Genomic DNA, 13,126 nt, shown 5'->3' on the forward strand with positions numbered 1-13,126 from the left:
GTGAAGGAATGCTCACCTTTATCACACGGATGCTGAGCATCATGTATCTCTTTCTCTAGGAACCATCTTCTAGAAGCATCTGAAAGAGCAGCAGTTTTCTTTTCTGATTTCAAATGAAAGTCTTTTTCTTCAGCTTCCTCCCACTAGATACAATAAAAAAAAATGACATAATGATTGCGCTAAATGCAAGTTCCTACAGTGAAATAAGCCTGTTTGTTTCTTCTCCTAGGTATTAGGTATTAGGTATCTGGGTCCCTATGCTGGCTCAAGGCTGTTGAAGAGCCTTGAAAGCAGAGGCACTTCTGACGTCCCTACCACTCAAAGCCTCAGTGCCATGTAAACATGTAGGTCACAGCTGTCACTGAAATAATTCATTTCAGTACATTTCAGATCTCAAATATTAAGGGACTGAGGTGTTTTGGGTTTGTTTTTTTTTTTTTTTTGAGTTTTTAAAATTAATGGGTGGAAAGGTGTCCTTGCAAATGAAAAACATACTCCAGGAAGTCGTGCAGAGAAGTTAAAGGATGCAGTTTTCCTGATGATCTTGGAGACAGGATACCAACCCTGGACTGCCTACTCCAGACTTCTTCATGTGAAAAAGAAAAATATTTCTATCTTGCTTGTAGTTACAGTTATTTTGGGTTTTGTTACTAGTAGCTCTCTATATATTTCCTAACTGTTCAAAGTCTTTTATGTTATTAGTATAAAAAATTCAGTGAATTAAAGTGCTAGTATACAATGAGCCAGCACAAATACAGGAAGCTGGCAAGTTGAGACACTGATGTAACTGAGAAAGACACTCATTCTTGTCATGTCCTTCTTGCCTGTGTGCATGCCAAGTTGCTGCAGTCCTGTCTGATTCTTTGCGATCCTACGGATGGCAGCCTGCCAGGCTCCTCTGTCCATGGGATTCTCTGAGCAAGAACACTGCAGTGGGTTAGTCATTCTTAGGTGGCATCAATATTGGACTTTCTGAGCAATACCTATTAAAATTAGATCATCTTTAAGGTGTTTGCCAACAAAAATTATTTGGTTTGATGCTTTTGCCACTTGATTACATACTATTTCAAGATTTAAATAATTAAGAAGAAGTTTATAACATCATTCTTACCTTTTTAGCTTCCCCTTCCATCATGGCATTTAATACTTCTATTTCTTTCTTCCTGTTTTTCCGAAGGAGTTTAGCTATTTCCTGGTAGCATTCATTTCGGTGTAGATCACTGCACCTTTGTTTATGTAAAGCTTGAATTCGCCAGTCAGTATTTAGACATGCTTGTTCCGCTTTCGCCAAATTTTCTTCAATTAACTAAGAATTTGTAAATTTCAGAAACAAGATCAGACTTGACTACATAAAATATGGTACATCCATTCAGTGTCTCCAAGTGTCCAGTACAGATGTTCACAATCCTGTCTGCATATTAGCATCACCTCAGTGTTTAAACCAATATCCAGGCTCCAGCACAAACCAACTAAATTGATCTCTGGAGCAGCTGGATACTGGTACTTCCAGAGCACTCTCCAGGTGGTTCTAATGTACAGCCAAGGTTGAGAACTTCTACGCTAAGGGGCGGGGAGAATTAAATAATTTCCATGTTTTAATCCTTTGAAAAGGAGTCAGAAGAACGTATCTTACAGACTGGACAAAAGCCTGTAAGGAAAAAAGGCAGGGGGCGTTATTCTTGGGGAAACAGTCAAGGCACAGAACAGAGGCAGGGAAATCTTACATTTATTCCTGGCTTTTGGGACAAGGCCCGGCCCCGCCATAGACCCGTTTAACATTTTGCTGAAGGCCTCGAATTCCATTTCAATTCATTTAAGTCAGCATTTCTGAAAGGATACTCCCCCCAAAATTCTATAAGTTTAAGAAAATTTCTCAAAGATTCACAATGTGCCATATATCTTCAAATCTGGCATGAAAAAGCCTAACTTTTAAGACAGCTTTTTCAATACTTGTCATCTCCATTTTATTTAACACTAAGTTACTGATATTCTACAGAATACACCTGGAAAATGCTGGCTTATATACCAGGCAGAGACCTGATGTTTTGCAACTAATCTACTCAGGTATAATTTCTAAGACTTAGTGTAGGACAGTATCATTCACCAAGTTATTTCCCTTGTATTTTCTTACAAGTCCTGAAATTCTCAAGGAGTATAAAAGACACATGGATATGCTGTCAGTGAAACCTGCAAATAAAATAATGAGTTTCTAGGAATTGTGATGACTGAAGCAAAGAATCTAACTTTATAGGGTGCAATATTGAATTCCTTCTTTAAAAAGAACAGTAGATGGAAATTCTCCCCTCTATAGACACTAAATTTACCATATTTACCTTATGAATTTTTTGGTTCTGAGTTTGATCGGTTCCTATCAGTCTATGAAACATGTGTTCTTCAAGATCCACTTTCTGTCTATAGGCATCTGCATTTTCCTTCATTTCTTTTGCAACAGCTTCTTGATTTCTAGAGAGATTCTGCTAAAAAAAAAAAAAAAGTCACCAATCGATATAGTAATAATGCTAGAACACAAAAATGATTTTTCTGTTTTTTAGAATACCTAAACTATAATCATCTAATTTTCAAAGTAAAGAGCAAACAGTGGTGAGTGACACCAGTGGAAATAAGAGTAACGATGTCTGAAAATTCTCATCTCTAAAGGCACCGAGATCACTGGCAAAACAAGCTTTTTCAGAACTCTGGAAACTAACTGAAGGCTTGCAGCAATCTGGGGAGCATTTATTCATAGAAAATGGCTGAATCTTAGATGCACTTTATGGCATTTTAAACTTGTGTTATTCCCATTCCATGCCACACCTAAGTTCTGCCGCTGGCCTTGAAAACTGGTAGCCTGGCAGTCAATGGAGGGGGCAAAATGGAGGTCCTTCAAACTCCCATTCCCAGAGAACTGTCATCACTTGACCTGGAAGACCCTCCTCCCAAAGCTGTTTTTACTTGACCTGACTCAGAACTCATGTACAGCCTTTCCCTGGGGATGTTTGCTGAAGACCAACAGGGGAAACTGTTGAACATCGTGGCTGTCTGAGGCAGTGGGTCACAGAGCAAACAACAGGCTAATCAAAAAGCTCGGTAGGAAAAGCTGGGGAACTGGAAGTCTACACGGGGCTCTGAAATGCTCCAGTGGATTTCTGGGGCTTTAGAAGGCACATGCGTGTGTCAAAATGTGCACATGCCAAGGGCTGTGTGAATGCTCAGACCTGAGAAGGTCCTAAGGTTTCAACTCTGGTGAACTGAGGTTTTGTAAAACCAGGAAATGAAAAGAGCTGTCAACTGCCTAGCTGAGTGTGGAAGGTGTGTCACAATGTGATCCACACACAGCCCCTTGGCAAAGGCTGGAGGCTTACTGGTTCAAGGGACCTAAGGAAATCTTTGTCCAGTCACCAGGTTACCTGAGTAGAGATTTCAGTGACTATGCATGACAGAAAATACTTTATAGAATTTAGAAAAGTCACTAAGCAAAGAAACAAGAAACCCTAGGGAAAGAAGAGAATCTGATTTCCAGATTTGTCCTGTTATTTAAAATATCTTGTTTTCAACAAAAAATGACATGATATAATAAAAACTGAGAAGGTATGGTCCTATATATTCTGAATAGACATTAATCTCATGACCTCCAAGGAAGACAGAAAAATGGACAATTAACACATGAGAAGATGCTTCACATCATTAGTCATCAGGTAAACAACAAGTCTAATTGAGAAACATTCTACAATATATCTAGCCAGTATGCTTCAAAAATATAAATGTCATAAAATATAAAGACTCAAGAATGGTTCCAACTTAGAATAAAGAGACATACAACTGAAAAAATACATTATCTTAGATTTCGTTTTGCTCTAAAGGACATTTTTAGGACAACTGATAAAATGTGAATAAGGTTTTTTATAATAAATAATGTTAATTTCCTGATTTTGATCATTGTACTATGATTGTGTAATAATCCTTGGTTTTAAAAAATATAAACTGAATTTTTTAGGGCAAAAAAGCATTAAGTCTGCAACTTTTAAACAATTCGGAAAAAAAAAATGCGTATATATAGATTGAAAGAGAACAATAATGCAAATTTAGCAAAATGTTAATATCTGAGAATCTAAGAGAAAAAATTTTGAAATTCTTTGTATTTTTCTTGCAAATGTTCTGTTAATTCTGAAATCATGCTTCTGATGCCACCACCCCACCTCCCCCAAACGATAGTTAAAAAAAATAAGCTTAGTTCAAGTGAATTAATTCTAATTCAAAATCATAAGAAACTCAGTGAAAGTGTCAATCTCTGGGGCTCAGATTTAGAAAAAGTTCAGTGCAGAAACTTAAGTGATTTAGTGAAGAATGGATGCTATGTTTTAAATCTTATTTAATGTGAGCAACAAAGAGTCACATGCATGTTTGCATATCATATGCAAATACCTGTTACATATTTGTAGTTATCACTGATTTCAAACTCAGTCTGACTTTAAGAGGGTTGAGAGAAGTGAAAACTTATGGTTTCAACATCAAGTAAGTGAGCAACGTAATGCTTTTCCTCAGTAATAAATATTTATATCAGTACCAAAGTTTTCTTTTCCAGTGTCATGGAAACTGAATTATATGTGCTAAGGTAGGTACCTGATGATTTGATTCCAGAAGGTTCAAATTTAAAGTGTGCTTTACAGCTCTTGTCTGATTTACCTTATAGGATCCTTGTGAAGTACTGGGTTAATTTTGCAGTCACAATCACACAGATATAAGAAAACCTAGTAAGTTAGTAAAAGATCCTGAGGCAAAATCTGGGGCTTACATCTGGTGCTTCAGACACTAGGGTAAGTTGTTAAGAGAAACATGAATTAAAGAATTACAACAAACTCTGTGCATTCTGGCTACCTTACAATCCTGGATGACACTATACTCTTCTTGAAAAAACACAAACAAAATGAACATTAAAAAACCTCGAATAAATACAGCCTAAAAAGAGTCTGTACAAGCTCTGCTTTTCTTACACTGGAAACTGTTGATTTATACCTTCTCATAAAGTCTTTTTTGTGATTCGAGTTCCAGATGTCTCATTTCCAGGTCTTTGGCTGTGGCAGCAATTTCTCGATCTCTCATGTGTACCTATGGCCAAATAACAAACTGTGAATATCAAAAATAAATAACAAAAATAATTTTTGTTTAACAGATTTAGTAATCTTGTAATATGAACAAACCACTAAAAGCATTTAAAAATAATAGATACTGGGTTTTTGAAGCCAGAGTAATTCACAATATATTAACATTCAGCGTGGAATCCAGAAATAATGTCTTGAGTTAAAGTTAAGTGTAATTTTCTAAAAAAGAAAGCACAATTACCATATGCTTATTTGCCCAGGCTGGGAGAACAGATGGCAGTTCTTTCCATACTACATTAGCCATATTATGAGTTAGAAAAACTTGAGCAATTTAAATTCACAGTGGATGAAAATATAAAATGTTTAATCTTATTTGATATAACATTTATTTAATGTTCTTTTTGATTAAACTGTACTTTTCTAAATTCAGTTTGGCAACGAGTAACTCCAAGTCAAAGTGTACTGTGGTCTAGTCAACCTGTGTGTGCCCTGCTTGGATTCAGCCAATTTAAAGTTCACCTTTCTCCAATATCTGATTACTTGGAAGCATTTCACGCCTATACACTAGAGGATTTGGATAAAGGACTCTTTACATAGAGAATCTTGGGAAGTGTCTTAAATACTTGGCTGCCTAAAGTCCTCATTTTTTGGGGGGTGAGACTAACACAATATGTGTTTCCGAACAAAAGTAAAACCCATTAGCATCTAATCTAAACATATCATCTAACCAATAAGCAGTTAATGACTACATTACTATTTCTGTGCATAAGGCAAAGTGTTAGATATTGTAGGCACACTATCAAATATAATCAGAGAAACAGTAAAAATGAGAATATAGTGGGATGTGCAAGGACATACATCCAAGGAGTAAAAAAAAAAAAAAAACCACAGACTGAAAACCAGTTCAACTTAAAGAGGTTCCTGAGATAGCAGTTAGCTCAAAGGTAGGGACACTTGAGTTGATGGACCAAGAGCAGTTACAATGCTAAAAGGCAGAGGAGAAGTTTGGCAAAGCAAAGAATGCTTTTTAGGAAATTCAATTACAGAAACTCTTTAGCTTATGAATTTTCAGAGGTACAAAGAGCCAGGTACCACAGCAGAACAGATCAACTCTGCTCGTTACTAACAGATGTGTCACTCTGGACTCAAGAAGTCTCTCCTGCTGGCCCCTGAATTGTGAGTAGAGAAGCTCCTGCAGTTTAGCAGGCTCAGAGCTCACTGTCAGGACAGGGAGTTGGAAGGGCAAGAGGCTGGAAGGGGAGGCAAAGGCTGATCACGCCACTGAAAGGACTTGACAGGATGCTTTCACCAAAACACTGCCTTCACTATCTCAAAGGAATAAAGAGATCACCGAGTTCTAAGCCCGAAATTACTTTTGGGGAAGAACAGACTTTTCTAGAATAATGAATTATCAACCTCATTTACTAGATGAGATTATTAAAAGGAATCATTAGATTTTAAAGAATTTAAAATTAGTTGGCTTTAAACAAAGCATTATCTCATGTTATAAAAAAATGATTAATATATAAAAAAATTTCATATGTGATCAAAACCAAGTTTTAAACTCTAAATTAGTTTATAAATTCAATGCAATCCTAATAAAAATTCCAATAGGATGGGAGGATTCAGGGAGAGAAGGGGGGAGAGAGAAAATTTTCAGTCTATCTGAAATGATAAACACGAGAATACTGAGGAAAACTGAAAAGTAATGAGGCCTGCTAATTAGCAAAACATTACACAGGTGTTATTCCAACAGTGGGACTGGCTTAGGAGGAGATCAAATTTATAAGGGAACTGAACATTTAATAACTGTTAATTATTATTAACAGCTGACTAATGACTTTTGCTCATATTCAACAAAAGCTGTTGGGAAAATTGACGTGCCTTTGGGAAGAAGTAAGCTTGGTCCCTAACTCATTTCTTACATTTATCAATAATTTTCAGACATCAGGGGCTGGCAAACTTCTTCTGGAAAGGGTCACAGAGTTAAACACTTGAGGCTCTGTGGGATGTAGTCTGTTTCAGCTGTTCGCCTCTGCCACTGTAGTATGAAAGAAGCTGAAGGAACATGTAAACAGGTGTTGGCTGTGGTCCAGTAAACCTGTGTTTATGGTCACTGATGTTTGAATTCCATATGTTTTAAAAAATCTAGTATGATTTTCATGACATGGAATATTCTTTGATTTTCTTAACCACTGAAAAATGTTAAAACAATTCTAACTTATGATGAGCCTTACAAAACAGGTGGTCTTATAAGAGTCAGATGTGCTGGTGCACAATAATCTACTGATCCTTAAGACAGAGATTAAAAAAAACAACAGAAAAACACAGAACTAGAAAAAAACTGCATAAGTGGTAATAGTAATGTGCTAAGTCACTTCAGGTGGGCCCAACTCTTTGTAACCCTATGGACTGCAGCCCACCAGGCTCCTTTGTCCGTGGACCTTCCCAGACAAAAAATACTGGAGTGGGTGGCAATTTCCTTCTCCAGCAGATCTTCCTGATCTGGGGATTGAACCTGCGTCTCTAACGTCTCCTGCATTGGCAGGCAGGCTCTTTACCACTAGAGCCATGGTAATACAACCTTAAATGGGAAGTTAATGAACAGGACACAAAACCTAGACATCATAAAAAATTAATGAAGTTGGTTATCCAAAAATTAACATATTTTACATGATGAAGAAAAGACACTGTAAACATTCTTAGAGACATGCAACACAGAGAACACAACACAAGGAGAACATTCACAACAGACGGAAGGATGAATGCCCCAACCGTCTGCTGGGTAGCTGCCCAACACCTAAAATGTGACCAGTCCTAACTGAGGTTTGCAGCGAGTATTAACTGACTGCTAGATTTCAAAGACTTAGTACAAACAAAAGGTAAAATAGTTCAAAGATGTCTGTATACTAATTACATATTGCAATGATAATTTCAAATATACTGCGTTAAATGTTATTAAAATTAATTTCATCTATTTCTTCTTACTTTTTAATGTGGCCATTAGAAAAGTTAAAATTACCCACATGGCTTACATATTTCTGTTGGACACTGCTGCCCCAAATGATAAAAGAGCCTGTGTAAACTGACAGGAAAAGGAGTAACTTGGTAGAAAGATGAACAAATGATTTAGTTATGCAATTTACAGATCTACAAATGGTAAATGAAAAGATAGTTAACATCATTAGCAAAAAAAAACCCTACCCCAAAACCAAAAACCATTTTTCACCTATCAGACTGGCAAATACTAAGACTGATACACTCCAAATTGACTAGGGCATGAGTAGTCTTATACTCTTAAAACAGCTTAAGTGGTTTCATCTTTGGAGGACAATTTGACATTCCTTGGAATTTACTCAACAAAACTGTGTGGAAGTACTCAAAGATTTGTACTGAGAATGTACAGTCTGGCACTGTTTTGTACAGCAAAATACTGCAAACAACCTAAATATCCAACAGCAGAGGATTAAATAACCAATGACATGGCCATAAAATGGAATATTATGCAACCATAAAAAATAATTTATCTCTGGGGATGAAATAAGAGAAGAGTGGAGGAGGTCCATTTTTAACTCTAGGCTATGTGTAAATTTTTATATTAAAAAATATATTTCCCTTACTTCACAATTAACTTCATGGTTAATTGATATTTCCATTTTTAGAGAACCAGTCATCCAAGACCCTTGTCAACTTGACTCATTTTCCTGAAATTCCTAAAATATTTAACTATTAATAAAATACAAAAGAGAGTAAGAATAGCTGGGGGATGGAGGAAACTATATAAAACTAAAGGGGCTATTTAGTATACATTGTGAATTCTAGGAACAATATTTAACTTGAAGGTATTTGTTACATTTAAATGAGAGTAAGTGGAGATAATGTATGAGAGTTAAGAATAATAAACCTTTCTCTCAATTTCATCATCCAGTCTTCTTAGCTCCATTTCACGCTGATCTTGTTGAAGCTGCAGGAGACGTCTTCTTGCAGCATCTTGTAAGTGCATTTCCTTTACTTTCAACTCTCTTCTCACAGCAGCTAGTCTTAAACACACAATACATCAAGAGGAATAAATAAAATCATTTCCGAATATGTATTTAAATGGAAAAATACTGTGTTCCACAACAACGAAAGGCCTGAAACCTATTTTAGCCTGCTTTCCCAATTTAACTGGTGCCATCATAACATGGCTATTTTTATAATACAATGAAAAGTGCTCAGTTAGAAAAGAAGTCTGCATTCATGAAAATGACAAGTGTACGTGACTGTAGCCAAATTACAGCTAACCTGGCTATTTCTTCATACTTAAACGTTCTCTTTAACAGGTCTACTACTCAGATCACTTCAATACAACTGATATCTTTTACCTGAGAAAAGAATGCCAAAAAAATACTCTGATGTTACCAAAGATTATGTATGATTATTCTTTTAGAATTTTTGCAGAAGGCTAACGGCTCAGTTCAGTAATTTTTTTTAACCCACACCATAAATCTGTTTCATAAAGTCCTATCCAAAAATAATCAATAAACACTTACAAAAGTGATTTTCCCAACAATTAGGGTTAGTGTTAATACTTATCCCATAATCTTAATCAACTTAAACATTTTGCCTTATGTTTAAGGCAATACTTACTTTTGAGTAGCATACTTTTGAATAAGCATTTAGTACTTCTTTCCCCATCCTCCAAAGTATGAAATGCACAATGAGAATAGCATTCTATGTTTCAATTCTTAACTCAAAGGTATGTTTAAAACACAATTTTTAAAAATTATGGAAAAAATCATGCTCCTCTTTTAATTTTAAAATTTAAATTTTAAAATTTTCCATAATTTTTAAAAACTGTGTTTTAAACATACCTGTGAGACTTAAAAATTGTCTCTTAATCTGTGTGACTTGAAACATATTTACCCAGCACTGTGGTACAAGGCATTTGTGTCCACTGTAAAATAACATTTCTAAGTAACAATATCCTTCCAGGTACCTTAGATCATGTATTACTTCTGAATAATCAGAGCAAGTTATATCATACTCAGTAGAGTTTTAGAATTACATTTTACTATAGGCCAATTTTTTGAAAAGTGTATTACAGTTTCTTTTTATTAACTTAAATATATGCTTAATGGAAATAGCAGAATTGGGTAATGACATATATAGTGAGGCTATATATAATTTCACAGTAGTGAAAAATGAAAGTAATACAAATTATTAAAATAACTCAGATGTCCAGCTTTTTTCAAAGTGCTAAACACACCTCTGTCTTTGCTGTATCATCTTTTCCTCCTCTTGTAAGAGTATTTCTCTCCTTGTTTCCTCAGCTCTACGAAGCAGTTCCTGTTTTTGGTACCAAGCTTCATCTTCAACTCTTTGCTGGTCTACTTCAGCTTGCATTTCTTCAACTGCCTGCCTAAGTTGATAATGTTTATTATTGTAACAAAAAGCAAACAAGGAAACAGTAATTTAAAAGTCCAAGAACAACCACAATACAAAATGCACACCTGATTAACACGTAATTGTTCTACTTCTAGATGCAAAAGTATCTTTAAAGATATTTCCTTCAAACTCTGATTTTATGCAACTACTTAATAATTTACATGTATTTTTCATAAAGCCTTTATAACAGATTTTGTTTTTATCAAAGAACAACCAGAATTACCTCTCTCTTAAGTAATCCAATTCATCATTCCGTATTCTTTCTCGTTCTTGTGTCTGATAGTCCACAATGAACTTGGGATATTGATTAAACACCGGATATTGCCCTTTTGTCAGTGCAACAAAAGCATCAAGCATGCTGTCTGGATGGATATCAGCGGGTGTGGTATCCAGGAGACGATACGCCTCTCTAATTACAGCACTTATATCCAGGTTATTCCGATGGTGAAAAAAATACTGTAAGAAAACTTTGTGATTAAACTGAGATTTACAGAGTAATGCAATTATAGTCATGTGTTACATAAAAAATTATGTAACAATTTATTCATTGAATAAAACAAACTTAAACATGTAAATGTGAATTTAGCTGTAAGAGGATTTTTTTTTTTTTTGCAAATTCACTGAAGCTTTTCTTAACCCAAGTTTTAAAATGAAGGTCAAGTTTCATATTCTCAAAAATGTAATAAAATCATACAACCATATTATGAAATTGTGAAATAACACTTCTCAAAAATGAAGCCTTCCTTTAAAGTAACAGACTGTTTCAACAAGACAAATTCTTCTACTAGAATTTATTTCTCTTCAAAATCCAAAATACAGAAACTCAAACCTAAATTAGCCTTTGAAAACAAGTTTGATTTTCAAAAACTATCTGATAGTTTCCACATTATCTCGTTCCACTGGCAGATCCAAGTTCTAATATACATACACACATACATATATGTTCTTGTGAAGTGAAAATAAAATTTGATAGGAACCACAAAATAAGTAACAAACAAGCAAAACCAACTTACTTCATCCTGTCTACCAAAAGAACCTCTCCATTTAAAAACTTCCTCCAATGCTTTCTTTCATTGTCCCACTAAGCCTCAAAATTCTCATAGTTACCATCCTGCATATGTAATAAGCAACCAGATTATCACAGACCAGTTGGGTTACTGATACAATCATGCACAGAATGAACAACTACTCAACTGTTAAACGTCCTTTAAATAGGCAAAAAGCACGCAACTCCAATATTATCATGAAGCTATGATTTTAGGTGAGCAGTCAAGCTATAACTGACTATAGCTATAAAAGGGCAAGGATGCAGTGGTATAACTTGTTCTCCACTATATTCCTACCATCCGGCACCAGGACTTGACATACAGTAGGCACTCAATAAATAAAACGGGTTTTTTTAGTTGAAACAAATGAAACTTGAGAACTATGACTTAACAAGGATATGTACCTCAAAATCATCCTTACGCTTACAGTTGAGCAAAGGTGCCCGAGAACATATGTTGTAGGCCACAACAGTCATCAGGAGGAATGAAGGATGGTTGGAAAAGACATTATCGAATAATTTGAGCCACTCCTCTCTTGTCAGTACTTCTGAGAACACAGTTTCAAGAAGAGGCCATGCATACAGCTAAAATAAATAAGAAAAAAAATGTAATAGTTCTTGAGGAAAAAGTCATAACAGTCATTGCTAATGTGCTCATGTTTGGTTTAGATACTAAAATCATTATATTAAGAACATAATTATGAAAAGAGCTGCCCTAATTTGGGTTCTTCTTTATAGACTTTCAGGAAAGCAGTTTAAGGAAGAAAAATAATGGAATATTGTTAAAAATATAACTAGTATTTTTTTATTATAGACTTTCAAGAAAATAGTTTTATTTATACCAGAACCAATGTTAACTTCCAAAGTAAGCTATGTTATTCTAAAAACCTTACACTTCTTACCTGGGAAGTTACATCATGATTTATGAAGTGTTGCAGGAGTTCCTTGTCATGAAATGCCAAAACATTTTCTATCATACTAAGAATATTGATAGGAGGATTAGGAAAATATTCAAACCAGTGTTGACACCAATTGACTATGAAGAAAAAAATTGAAAATTTATCTTTACCTTTCTGTATCATTACAGGGCTTTGCAGTTCTTAACTGTATCCACTTTTATGTCCTCATATGCCCATTAATAAAGAAAACACGACTAAGTTCTAGAACAATACTTTACACCTACATCAGAGCCAGTCGATGAGAAAGTGTCAATTAAACAAACAAACCTTCCCGAAGTATTCTTGACGGTAGCTACAAGGCTCTGGTTCCTGCTCACTTGCGTGTGACCTGTATTTAGATTTCCCCTGGTTAACAAAATGACCCTCCTAAAAGAGGTCCCTATTTAAGCCTTTGATACACGTGATCAATGTTAAATGGCAATCTCAAACGGACTAAAATTCATACCTAATTAAGAGTCCCATTTCTAGAAGACTGTTCTGTAGCCATGGTAACAGGTAACCACCACGGTCTGGTTTTAAATCTAATTGATTAACAACTTATTTCAGTAAACGTGACTTTGAAAACCAACCGATCAGTGACAGCAGCAGCAGTAAGT

At 35.3% G+C, this 13,126-nt stretch overlaps 1 protein-coding gene and 1 long non-coding RNA gene across 8 annotated transcripts in view; one reads left to right on the top strand and one right to left on the bottom strand.

Annotated features, from left to right (window-relative positions):
• Positions 1-13,126, top strand: part of LOC113904138 — a 51,953-nt gene that overhangs the window by 17,285 nt on the left and 21,542 nt on the right. The window lies entirely within an intron of this gene.
• The window catches only part of TBC1D31 (TBC1 domain family member 31), a 66,781-nt gene that overhangs the window by 9,755 nt on the left and 43,900 nt on the right, over positions 1-13,126 (bottom strand). For 4 of the 7 annotated variants that reach the window (XM_027560925.1, XM_027560928.1, XM_027560923.1 and 1 more), the window contains 9 exons: positions 12,474-12,607; positions 11,977-12,156; positions 10,750-10,982; positions 10,348-10,500; positions 9,004-9,139; positions 5,014-5,106; positions 2,334-2,474; positions 1,112-1,306; positions 17-143 (listed from right to left, as the gene is read on the bottom strand). In XM_027560925.1, the coding sequence (XP_027416726.1) occupies positions 17-143; positions 1,112-1,306; positions 2,334-2,474; positions 5,014-5,106; positions 9,004-9,139; positions 10,348-10,500; positions 10,750-10,982; positions 11,977-12,156; positions 12,474-12,607 (1,392 nt within the window). Of the gene's footprint in view, positions 1-16; positions 144-1,111; positions 1,307-2,333; positions 2,478-5,013; positions 5,107-9,003; positions 9,140-10,347; positions 10,501-10,749; positions 10,983-11,976; positions 12,157-12,473; positions 12,608-13,126 lie in introns of all 7 variants that reach the window. The other 3 variants (XM_027560922.1, XM_027560924.1, XM_027560926.1) reach the window with 1 other exon arrangement.

This window comes from Bos indicus x Bos taurus, chromosome 14 (genome assembly GCF_003369695.1).
Source record: "Bos indicus x Bos taurus breed Angus x Brahman F1 hybrid chromosome 14, Bos_hybrid_MaternalHap_v2.0, whole genome shotgun sequence".
NCBI classification, from domain to species: domain Eukaryota; kingdom Metazoa; phylum Chordata; class Mammalia; order Artiodactyla; family Bovidae; genus Bos; species Bos indicus x Bos taurus.